The sequence below is a fragment of the Podarcis filfolensis genome (assembly GCF_964270895.1).
Source record: "Podarcis filfolensis genome assembly, chromosome: 2".
Classification (NCBI taxonomy): domain Eukaryota; kingdom Metazoa; phylum Chordata; class Lepidosauria; order Squamata; family Lacertidae; genus Podarcis; species Podarcis filfolensis.
The window spans coordinates 37,198,582-37,211,820 of record NC_139605.1 but is presented as its reverse complement, the minus strand read 5'-3'; the positions used below and the strand labels follow the sequence as shown (position 1 = coordinate 37,211,820).

Below are 13,239 nucleotides of genomic sequence, written 5' to 3'. Positions count from 1 at the left end.
GAACTTTAGTCACCACTGCTTTTATACTATGAATCATGGAACCTTGTTCCCAGTGGGATATTGAGCAAATCCACCAGGTTAGATTAAGCATGGGGCTCCTGTTTAAATCAGATGATCCCAAACCAGTAGTGTAATTCATTCTGTTCATATCAAGCATTAAAAAATTGGTTGGATAATTTTTATTGGTGACTTGGAGAAAACTAATGTCCCTGATTATAAAAGAATTGCTAGGGAAATCTTACAAGTAATGCTGGATGGAAGAGTCGATCTTCTTCTTCTTTGGTGATCATTCATTTGTCTTCCATGAACACGGTCTTAACGGTGTGTCCATAGATGACTTGGAGGCCAATTCTGGATCCACACGTCCTTCCACATAGGTTTCCGAGCAGGAGTTGATCATGGTGAGGGTTTGCCAAGCATGCCTTCCTCTTAGCACATTCCTCCCTTTCATCCTGAGTTCGAACACCTTCAAAGTCTGTGACAGGTGTTTAGTGACTGCAAATCTAGCTGCTAACACTCACAACCAGTCACACTAGCAAACAAATCCATCCCATGGCGCTTGCCAAATCTGACGTTGCATTTTTGAACAGATGTTGTTCACTTCTGTGTGCAGCATCCAGATGTGTATGGTGCACATTTGGTGCCCTGTAATAAAAGACGAGCTTGTGAAAAGCCAGAAAAAAATGTAAAACAAAGGTGGTGACATATATTAAATTAAACAGATTAGAAATGTGGCGTCCTGGCAAACATTGAACTATAGCATCCCTACCTTCTTACAGATCCAGGTCACAATACAAATAAATAAATGGGTAAATTTGGAATATCCAAATGTTGGTGCTAATAGCTTTCTTTGTCCCTCTATCACTGGTCTTCAGACTGGCCCTGTTGTTAAAGCAACAAGCTAAGTTAACATATTAGAGTAACATAAAGATGAATCTTTGCCAAAATATATTTCTGTGTCACCTTCTGTCTCAAAATTAAAAGACCTATCTCTTTAGTGCCATAAATTATTGCCTCTGTACCCATAACCCCACTTAAACTAAACATCGGTAGAACTAGCCTTTTGCAATAGACATTTTCTTTTATACACCAAGGCCCCAGGCTTCAGAGAAGGATGGGTCACAGGAGTGAATTACTTTGCTGACCCTCCCGGGATTTCTGCTGGTTCTTATCTAACCCAATTGTAAACGGAATCTTTCTTAGACTTTGTGCAGGGATAAGAAAAAAGAAATTAATGGTGTCCCTTTAGATCAAGATGCAATCCCTTGCCTTTATTTGGAAGACACTTTGCAAGCAAAGGAGCACAAGTTCAAAAGAAAACAAGTCATTGCTGTAATCTTTCTCTCTTTAAAAGGTGTGGATTCTATTGGGTATGTGACTTTAGCTGTGAGGACCAAACTCTAAGAGGAGCTTTCCTAAAGTGCAGGTAGTTATGAGAGGCTTCAAGATCTTCCATGAATCAGTGGAAGATTAAATACAAATTAACCGGATTAAATGCAGACAATACCATCTTCACAACTGCATACAAGGAAGGATGTCAACCAGCATGCCTTCTGCCATCATTACTGCTCTGTGATGGAAGTAGCTGGTGCCAAATAAAATTTGCATTGTGTAGGCTCCTTAGCTATACAGGAGAGGCGTCACCTTTTGAATCTGGCAGTCTCTGTCCATTACTGCTTCCAGTTTAGCTTTGGCAGAGATTAGGAACACAGGAAGCTGCTTTATACTGAGGCTGCCCAATGGTCCATCTAGCTGCTTACTGCCTACTACCCTTTAGAGAGCTCCAGAGAGTCTATTCCAGACTACCTGGAAATGTTGAGGATTGAACCTATGATATTCTGCCTGCAAAGCTATGGTCTCTTCCTTTCAGGATGGCCCCAGATAGACTGAACCTACCCACTACTTTTCCAGGATAGGCCTGGTCCAAAAGTCCAACTAGACCAGCATTCCATTTTCCACAGTGGCCAACCAGAAGCTTCTGGGCAGCCTATAAATGATGTCCTTCAGTTTCTTAAACCTCCTAGGAGGTTTAACATTGTCCTCTTTCTATGCTCCTCCTGATGGAAACATGCAGATGGGGACAGATATAACCCCTGCTTTAAGTCATTTAAATATTGTCTTTTCCTGTATATTATTTACCACAAAGCTCAATGACTAAGCTCTTTAGTGACAAAATGTCTGATTACCGGAATGACATCCGAGCACTGAACCACGGGTATATCACAAGTGGACTCTTTATTACTGTGTTTGCAATTGTTCAAGATAAAATCTATTTTGGAAGGAGAAGAAATGAGCACTGAAACACTGATGTAATATATCATATTACAAGTGAACTCTTTTTTTACTGTGTTTGCAATTGTTTAAGATAAAACCTATCGTACTTTTCTCTGTATATGACAAGGGTTTTTTATATTTAAAAATTGTGGGTCGTCTTATACATGGATAGTGCTTGGGGTGGACATGGGATTGGTTGCTGCCATGAGCCAGAGATTATCACTGGCCATTGAGCATGTTATTGGTGGCTGCGGCAAGGGCTGGTAATGATCGCCTGTCGCTGCGGCAATTGGGCGATTGGTGGCTTCTGCCGGTGAGGGAACAGGAGCGTAGGTCAGGCGGGTGAGCGATTTCCGGCAATCCCCCCTTTAAAAAAGCTCAATAACCATGGGCAATCCTTCCCAAACAAAGCTCAGCAACTCTGGGCAATCTCCCCCCATTTCCTTAATTTGGAGTCCCCCAAAATAGGGGGCATCTTATACATGGGACCATGTTATACACGAAAAAATATGGTACTGTACTTTAGAAAGAAACTACCTTTGCCAAGCAGTACACTGCTTAAGATCTTGGAAGGTCCAAGTCTAATAGCAGCTTGTGTATGTACACTATCATGGTGGTTCAGACTGTAGCAGAGTGCTAATTTTAGGGGCAGGGGGTTTCAGAGTGTTGGGCAGGCCTGTTTAGAAAAGCTCAAGATGTATAACGGGAGGTACAAGCTTCTGACTCCTCCCAGGGGGAGGAATAGCAATGACTTTTCCCCATCCATCATCACCAACTAATCAGTACAGTATGTGCATCTGTTTCCTGCTTCTTGTGTTGATTGAATTCTCAAATTAAGAAATAATAATTAAGTGAACAAGCCGTAGCTTGCATGTTCTAAAGCTCTTACATTTCTCCATAGACCTTAGCAGTTAATAAGCAATGTTTGCAGAGGTACATGTATCTCATTGTAGGCTAGCTTTTTGTACCTCTTACCTTTGTACATGGTGCCTTAAACCAGTCTGAAGCATGGATTCCAATATTGGTGGAATCAATTTGACTCACATTTGCTGAATCAGTTACAGGATTCCTGTGCCCCCAAACACGAGAAACCTCTTAAGATTATTACCCATCTGCATTCATGAGATTTATGCAACACTTCCTTTTGAGTGGAAGATCTTCTGATCTTTCTCCCTTTACTTGTGACACTGGGGTAGTTCTGGCTGGGTCAGGTGATGAAATTGATCTCATGTCTTGATATCCCTGACAATGACTTTGTCAACTGAGAGCAGCAAGCATCAAATCAGGCCTGCAAAACTGGAGACCCAGCAAGCTGGACACAACACACCAGCTTTCCCTTTTGTGGCATGCAGGTGCTTAACAACTTCCATAGTTTGTATAGTCCCAGGTGTGGTGCCAAACGAGTTGATTAAGACACACATGATAGGTCTGCAAGTTGCATATGCCTGCTATTTAAAAAGAGAGTCAATGTCATTTTGTGGTGAGAGTGTTGGACTCTCAGAGTTCAAATCTCCATGAAACTCATTGAGTAAAGTTGTGTTAGTCACCTACTCTCAGCCTAAGCTACCATATAGGGTTTCTGAGATGAAAAAGCAGGAAAATGTATGCCACCCTGATTTCCTTGGGGGAAGGGTGGGATAAACAGGGCTTCCTCTGCAGGGGCTCCCTATTTGTGGAATGCTCTCCCCAGGCATGCTTGCCTAGTGTCTTCATTACATATCTTCAGACGCCAAGTGAAAACAGTCTTATTCTCCAAGGCCTTTGATTAAGTAAACAATCTATGATTTTTTAAACGGTGTATGTGTGTATTGGTTTGTTTGTTTGCTTGCTTGTTTGTTCTACACAAAAGGCAGCGTATTTTTTTAAATACTGTAAACCATCTTGGATGAAGGGCAGTATATAAATTTAATAAACAAAAATAAAAATGTAGTAAATAATAATTGCAACTAGTAATAGGGAAGTGGAACTTGTCATGAAGAAGTAATTGAGTCATTAAATCCAATTCATTTCATAAAATGGTTCTGGCATGTATTATACATACACAGTCTAAAATAGCTTAATCCTGTTTTTTTGTGGGGGTTTTTGGTAAATAAACCATGCATTAGCCCTCAGAAACTTTACTTTCCTCCTCCGGACATGTGTGTATATATGGCCTCAAAGCAATGGAGTGAGTAATTGGTTAACCAGGAGGAATTCACAACTGACACCAGATGAGCAGACATTTGCAACATTGGCTTAAGATAAAAAAAGAGAAGAAATTCAAACTTTCTATTAAAAATGTGCATAAGAGGTGGTGCAGAATACCTACATGTGTTTATTGACACAAACTTCTTTCATTTCTCCTGCCAGTCCCACTTTCGAAGATCCAAAGAAGGTCTCTGTCCCTGCCTTGGAAAGGTTTGTGTTTTTAAATGGTGGGATTTGGGGCTATGATAATAAAAACCAAGCCCGACATCAGAACCTGGCATGGTGGGGCAAATGCTGGGGTGATTGATGCTAGGAGTATTTTATTGTTAATCATTTTGTCAAGTTGCAAGGGTTCAGCACTCAGAGGAGAAGGGCAGGCCTGGCACAGCTGCGATGACTGCCATCCGCCACCCTCGATGCCACTAGGTCCCAGCAAAGCTACACTGGCTGTGAAGCTATACAGGGAGCCAGAGGTATTTTGGGGAAAGAAGATGGTGGCCACTAAATGCTGCACCTGGCACCTAAAAGCAAGTTGTGTCAACACTGCTCCCTCCCCAAAGCACCCCCTTTCAAGACTGGCACACCTTTTCTTGTTTTTAAAAACCTGGTACTAAGAGAAAGACTGGGAGGCTGGGAGGCTACAGCACCCTCTTCCTGTTACTGGTCATCCCTAGTATCCAGTAAAATCACAACTTTTGCTCAAATAATTATTGATCTGACAGCTTCCATTTCCCTTTTTGGTCCTTTCTTTGCTGCTTTCCCACATGGAAACAAGATAAAGCTGCAATAACCACAGAACAGAGCTAGTGTTAGCATACCATTAACCCCCCCCCTGCCAATGTATTTACGTTACTTTTGTCACTGTTTGGAAGCACCCAGGGTGATCGTCTGACTAACTGATTTCCTGCCATCGTATCTCAGTGCCCAGTTTTTGTCCAACTTATGGTGAATTCACATTTTGAGCAATTTAGCCAATGGCTAACTTGCTCAGAGTTCCTGCTGTTGAGCGATAGGCTGATATGACAGGGGGCAATAATGCATGATGGCTTCCTGAATCAGGAAGTGGGAAACTATTACTTATGTGGATGTCATAACTTGTGAGCTAATCCCTTGTTAATTGCTCACTGTCAGAGAGATTTCTAAGTTTGTAGATTCTCATAGCTCTATATGATGATTATTGGCTGGTTTTTTTTGGGGGGGGGACAGTTATACCAACCCAGGATACGCTTTATAAGCAAACTCCTAACAAGGATGCCAAGTTAATGGGCTCATTTCCTCGACTGAACTGTACCTGGCTGCTTTGACAGCTTTACAGTTTATCGTTAGGACACATCTGAAATTCTCAGCTTGTCAGGAGCATGCTAATTTCATTTAGGCTATGCTAATTCCACCCCTGTAGCCATTTCACTTTACCTGGTAAAGGGTGAGGCTGGTTGAGATTCTGCAGAAGAGTAATCCTCAATGACAGAATGGGAGTGGGAGGATGGAGTCTTTCCCGTGTCTTTTTCCTGTGATGCAGTAACCGTTTTACGCTGGGGCATGTCCGTAAAACACTAGAGGCAATTAAAGCATCCTTTGAAGGTACAAAAGGATTGAATGAGAGACCACATAGTGTGGCAGCTGCCATGTTGCACTTAGACCAGGGACACCCACATTCAAGTCCCCGATCAGGCATGAATCGGGGGATTCATGCCTGATGTTGGGGCTGTCACTGTTGGGCCTGTCACTGTCTCTCTACAGGCTTTGGAATCTACCTTTAAAAACAAAACAAAACCCAGAATCTAAAGCTCTACCTGTCCCATCTTAGTATAATTTGCTTTGTATTTTTTCCCCAAAATTAAAATGTAGTACATAAACAGTGGCGGATCTTGGGGTCTCAAATTTCAGCGGTGCCCTGTTCAACACCAAAGTTCAGCGTCCTTCTGCCTCTCGTATTCTATTCTAAAGTATAGTTGTGGCGTCCCCAGCAGTGCCTCTGAGGCGCACGGTGTGACTGAACCAGTCACACTCCTCTAAATCCGCCTCTGCCATAAATAAAATTGATGCAGAGAGTCTAAAAGGCCACTTCCCATTACTAGGACATGTGTTTGGTGCTGAATGTACCCATCAGGTCATGTTTAAAAACTAGAGGATGCTGACTTTAGCCTGATATGCAAAGCAATTATGATGCTCTAAACCAGACATGGGAACCTTGCAGCCTCCCAAAAGCTGTTGGATTCCAACTCCCTTCAGCCACAACTAATACTGCCAACGGTCAGGCCTGAAGGGATCTTTGGTCAAAAATATCTGGAGGCAGGTTTCCTGTGCTTCCTTTGGAGGAAGCAAGCTTAATATCAGAGCACGTTCTCTGTATATATGAAGGCTCACATTCAGTCCCTGAAATTTCCAGTTAAAAGATCTCAGCCTGAGAAACGCTGCCTGTGATACTTGCCACCAGAATTGATGTTAGTGGTTTAAATAAACATTAGAGTTTGATTCAGCATAGGTTAGCTCATTACATTCTCTTACATCTGCCAAGGCTGCAATCCCCACACATTTACTTGGGAGTAAGTCCCATTGATTGCAATGGGACTTACTTCAGAGTAGACATGGTTAGGATGTGAGATATTCTAAAATAAGAGCATGGAGTCACAGGTTAATGTATGGGACTGAGTCTAAATCTGCAGAATCTCTTCTGAATTGGATGTCTTACTAGAGTTATTTAAAGACTTATATACCACAGCCTAGCAAAAACCGTATTATGCATCCTTAATAAATTATGCAAATTAAATTTACATATACTGTATATACTTTGCATAATGTATTCTGCTTTCAAGACAGGTTTCCTTTTTTCTTTACAAGACGGCTGTCAGAGTGCAAACAGGAAAGAATAATATGAATACTATAGAGTAGAGCAGGGGGACGACGACTGCAGAATAGTGCAGCTATGGGCTTCAGGGCATTATTATTTTACTTGCTTGTTAACAGAAATCCAACCCACTGAGGCTCCATTGTTTTAACCTTCACCAATCATTGCTTGCACATTTCTGTTCTTTCTCTGCCAGGAACTTACTTTTTAAAAGATCGGTTTGATTGGTTGTAGTCAGCTAGTCCAACTCAGAGTAGACCCACTGAAATTTTTGAACCTATAATGCTTCAGCTGTATGGTGTGAATGTGACCTTAGTCATGTCCATTAACTTCAATGTGTCTACTCTTGAGTAGGACTAGTATTGCATAGTGTCTGCCAACACTTCATTCAGGTATGGAATATAGAACATAATTTGGCATCTTGAGAATATCGGGTAGTATAATAATAATAATAATAATAATAATGACAATAAAGATATTATTATTATTATTATTATTATTATTATTATTATTATTATTATTATTATAATACTACCTGATATTCTCAAGATGCCAAATTATGTTCTATATTCCATACCTGAATGAAGTGTTGGCAGACATGATAAATATGCAGGATTCTGGTTTGTAATGCTGCTGCGACAAGTTTTTGGCTAAAAACACGTTGGGTCTGCTGTATTAATGCTCTTTTATCAGTTTCTTACCATTAACACAGCTGCATTAGAACAGAACCTTTGCACAGTGATGGGATGATCACACAGTGAGGCACATGTGAATTCACCATAGTGGCATTCGGAACATGCTGCCAGATTGATATATTATATTGCCTTGAAATAGAAACCAGAGTTCACAAGCTTATCATGAATGTTGCAACATGACGCTTAACACCTAACACCACCTGCAAGATGATTATGGTTCCCATTGTGTGTGGTTTTCAGTTGGCCTTATGATACAACTCACACTGCAAACTTCTCCCTTTCTTTTCCCCTATATATAGTTTTTATAGTGAGCCTTTGCCTCTGGAAGAGCCCGTTTGCGAGCAGCAGAAAGAGACAGAGAAGTCAAAACGTGGAAAGAAAAAATCAAAGAAATAGCATACTGAGACTGGAAAGATTTTTTGTTGTTGTTGACATTGTGTATATAGATATATATAGTATCACACACACTTAATGTACCCATATAGATGCAGCTAACTATATTTCATTCATTATGAAGAAAGAGCCCACAATGGACAGCCTTGGTTTCTTTCATTCCATATAGAAGGTTGCTTTTCTAAAACACATGGAAATCACTTCTCCAAACATGCAGTGAGAGTTCTTGTAGTAATCATTTGCATCAAATGTCTGGTTTCCCGGGGTACCAAAGTCCTAACATTTTGAAATGGAAGCAAAGTCAGAGTGGTATCATCCAAATTTGGAATATGTAAGACAGGAGGGCGGGTTCCTCAGGATGACAAGGGAATGGAGAAGATGAGCCAAAACCAGGAAAGTGAGATATCAGTTTTAATGTTAGCTAGAAGTGAATTTACCTTCTTAGTTTTCCATTTACATGTGAGGAACAAGGAACTACAATAGTGTGGACTTGGCCCAGCTGAAATTTAGGGTCCGATATTCATTTTCACAAGAAGATATCAGTGTTAGTATCCTCCCCCACATGCTATTCTTCTGTGTGCCATGAGGGTCCCTCTCCCCCCCCCCAAAGCATTCAGACATGAGCTCCCCTCCACCACCTTCCCTGTCACAGCCTAAAATGTTACAATTTAGGGGGAAATATTATCACTCAATTCTGCTCTGAATGTTCCACATGCATGTGGCTCTCGGATGGCAAATGAGAATAAGCTGTGCCAATTTCACATTAGACCAAGCTCAGGTGAGCCAACACTGCTTCATTCGAGAAACGACAGAAGGATTCCTGTGGAAACACAACAGCATGGAGTAGAATTGTCATATGTCTGTAAACTTCTTAGTTGCCTATAACCTCTTTCCTGCATTATATGAAAAGTAACGTGTTTATCAAGTGGGTGGAAGCATCATTGGGAGGCCAGAGCTTCTGAAAACCCTTGAGAGTCATGAGTGAGACTAGGTCAGGTGCCATTCAGCCTGGAGCTGCAACCGTAGAATCATAGAATTGTAGAGTTGGAAGGGACCCAAAATGGTCATTAGTCCAGCCCCAGAGATGCATTAACCACACCTGAAGAATCCCTGAAAGATGGCCATCCAGCCTCTGTTTAAAAACCTCCAATGAAGGAGCGACCACCACCTTCTGATGCAGTCTGTTACACTGTCAAACAACAGCTACCACCAGAAAGTTCTTCCTAATCTTGGAATCGTATTGGCTACACCAGACCTTCAATAACTGGTAGTAGTTCTCCAAACTGAGTGAATGAACAGTAAAATGGCAAATGCAATTCAATGAAAACAAGTGTAAAGTGATGCATGTTGGATCAAAAAATCTTAATTTCACACCACATTCATGGGGTCTGCACTAGAGGGAACAGACCAGGAGTGAGGCCTTGGGGTCATAGTAGATCACTGAATGAAGATGCTGATGTCGTTTGTGGCTGCCATGAAAAAGTCACATTACAGGCTAGGGGTCTTTAGGAAAGGAACTGAAAATAGTACTGTGTACAGTTCTGATAGCCTATGAAGAAAGGTTGCAGTGGCTGAGACTTTTTAGTTTAGAGAAAAGGTGAGTAAGAGGTGACACGACAGAAGTTTATTAAATTATGCATGGTGTGAAGAAAGTGGATAGAGAAAGGTTTTCTCCCTCATAACACTAGAACTCATGGATATCCAATGAAGCTGAATGTTTGAAGATGTAGGACACTTAAAAGACTTCTTCACACAGTGCATAGTCAGACTATGGAACTTATTCTCCCAGGAGGCAGTGATGGCCACTGACGTCGAGGGCTTTAAAAGAGGATTAGACAAATTTATGGAGGAGAGGGCTATCAAAGGCTATGTCAGGGACTGGACAGAGGAAGAATGGTGGAGACCGCCTTCCCATGGAGCAGCTGGCTGACACTAGAAAGCATTCCAGAGCCCCCCTCCCAGAACCTGGCGAGCCTTAAAAGTAAAAGAGAAAAGGACTCAGAAGCAAAAGGCCCTCAGTGCCACCTGTAGGATAGATGGTGAATGAGGAAGTGGGAGAGAAGGGTGGAGATTTACCTGAGGCAACACCATTATTCCAAGAGGCTGCATTCCCAAGCCTCTCTCTGTAAATATTTAATAAAAACAGATGGTAAGGACTTTTCCTTGTCTTAACCGTTCCTGGCACCCTGCTGTGGGTTTCCCTGAGGCCTGGCAGGCTACTAGCTATGATGACTTCAAAGTTGGAGGCCACAATGCTTCCAAATACTTGTTGCTGGAAACCACGGGAGAGGAGAGTGCTCATGTTCTGCTTCCAGGTTTCCCACAGGCATCTGGTTGGCCAGTGTGAGAACAGGGTGCTGTACTAGATGGGCCCTTGGCCAGATCCAGCAGGCTGTTCTTATGTAGGAAGTACATACACAGAATGCCAGCTATGACTATAAAACCTCTTCTAGGTTAAATGTACATACAATTTCTTCTCTACACACCGCCTCATGTCAAAAACACTGCCACATGACACAAATAGCACCCCAGATGCTTTCACATAAGCCTTATGTGAAAATGTCCTTAAAATCCACAGAAGGCATGTACAGTCATACCTCTTCTTGCGAACTCTTCATGTTGCGTTTTTTCGGGTTAAGAGCATGGCAAACCCAGAAGTGTTTACTTCCAGGTTTTGCCGCACACAGAAAGGTGTACTGCGCGGTTCGCGCTTGCGCAGAAGCCCTCTATCGCGCTTCGCAAATGTGGAGAAGCGCCACTCTGGTTACGGACTTTTCAGGGTGCAAGCGGCACCCCAGAACAGATCCTGTCCGCAACCAGAGGTACCACTGTATAGGCTTATCCAAATCCTCAAAGAGAAGAAAGTGAAAGGTCAGCTTCTCAGCCTGTGGAGACATAATGTATATGCTGGAGGTTGCTCAAAGAATCAGTCACAGCTAACGCCTTAGGAAGACCGATCTGTTACCAAGTCAAAATGTTCTTTAAAGTAGAGTGAGTCATGACCTCATATCAACAATTTATTGATTTTTTGGACCATTGAAGTTCCAGATCTAACGGTGAACTTACTGGGATAACCAGAAAGGAATAAGACTTCTTTAGAATCTTATGAGTGCAAATGTTGCCATTCAGATCACCTAACAGAAAAGTTTAAATTTTGATTCCAAGGGAAAGGTAGAAATTTCTTGCCCATCCTTCACTCTAAGGTCCCATGTTAAAACAATAGACTATTGAATGATAGAGGATAAAAACAGAGGAAACCATTCCAATCATAAAACAAAACCAATCAAAATGGAACTATAAATTCCATATAAATCTGTTGTAATTGTTTTGATATATATTCAGAAAGAAGGGTTGCAATCCTTTTGAAAGATTCATTTATTCAAAAATTTAACAAAAGTAATGGGAGGAAATAAATGAAACATGATACAGAGGAAAATAAATACAATATAAATAATACTAATAGTAACAAAAAATCACCAGCAATTCACATTATGGATACCAGAAGTTTAAGGGTGTATCCATCAGTACATGTATTATAAGTTACATTTATTGGTTAACACAAGCCGTCCAGTAATCCAGTAGGTATTCTCATGAAATTAAGATGCAGCCAGGGCAGTGAGGTCTTCAGACTGTTGTATAATAGACAGTGGGTGTTTATCCTTCCAGGCTCAAAGTCTTTTAGCCAGTGCTTTTTTTTAAAAAAAAAAAGATGTTTGGGGTACTCTCATTTTGACTCAAGAAAATCACTATTTTATAGTTCAAATTGGGAAAATTAAATACAGTAAATGGACAAAAGTACAAAGATTCACAAAATGTTTAGGGGTACGTGTACCCCTCCGTACCCCCAGAAAAAAGCACTGCTTTTAGCAACAATAAAGGCTCTTTATCCAACCAAAGGATCAAAGTTCCCTTTGGTTGTAAGCACAGAGGTACCTCGGGCTAAGTACTTAATTCATTCCGGAGGTCCATTCTTAACCTGAAACTGTTCTTAACCTGAAGCACCACTTTAGCTAATGGGGCCTCCTGCTGCTGCCACACCGCCGGAGTACAATTTCTGTTCTCATCCTGAAGCAAAGTTCTTAACCTGAAGGATTATTTCTGGGTTAGCGGAGTCTGTAACCTGAAGCGTATGTAACTTGAAGCGTATGTAACCCAAGGTACCACTGTACCTAAGAACATAAGACGAGCCTGATGGATGAGGCCAATGACCCGTCTAGTCCAGCATCCTATTGTCACAGTGGCCAAAGAGTTGTCCTGCTGTTAATCCCCATACTACAGGAATATAATTTAAAAGCGCATAAACATGTGTAAATATCGATTTCACCAATACAAAATTTATGCAGATAACAACTTCATACTGGACAAGCCCACATCAAATGCCAAGCTGCAGTCCTAAACTTAGTTACCTTGGCACAAATGCCACTCAACTCTATGGGACTTATATTTGACTAAAAGTATATAGGATTTCGTACTTTTATGTGCATTTTTTTTAACCGTAAGTAGGTTTTACAATCAAGATGATGGTTCTCACAATCAAAATGTCTGCAAAATTATCATGCAGCAAAATTACATCTCTACCATAGTTATAATATACTGCTTTTATGTATACATTCTTGTGATATGTATAGGATAATTTACTGAGATTGTGAAACAAAGTTCTAATATCCCTCTACCAAGGCTGGGAATTTGTGTGTGTTTTGTAGATTTTTTGTTTTTGGTTCGTCACCTTTCAATAAAGCGGGCAAGTGTTGGATGTAATAGCTTTGTAACAAAGTGTCCCCCAGAGGCTGCAATAAATTAATATGGGTTTGAAAATTGCCATAGTCAAAGTGACATTTTATT

The 13,239-nt window shown here is 41.1% G+C and overlaps 1 protein-coding gene across 9 annotated transcripts in view; it reads left to right on the top strand.

Moving 5' to 3' along the window:
• Positions 1-8,538, top strand: part of LOC310757528 (uncharacterized protein C3orf20 homolog) — a 50,113-nt gene extending 41,575 nt beyond the window's left edge. For all 9 annotated transcript variants that reach the window (XM_083602701.1, XM_083602703.1, XM_083602696.1 and 6 more), the window contains 2 exons: positions 4,624-4,671; positions 8,304-8,538. In XM_083602701.1, the coding sequence (XP_083458827.1) occupies positions 4,624-4,671; positions 8,304-8,400 (145 nt within the window). In that variant the 3' untranslated portion in view covers positions 8,401-8,538. The remainder of the gene's footprint in view (positions 1-4,623; positions 4,672-8,303) is intronic.
• Positions 8,539-13,239: the final 4,701 nt, after the last annotated feature.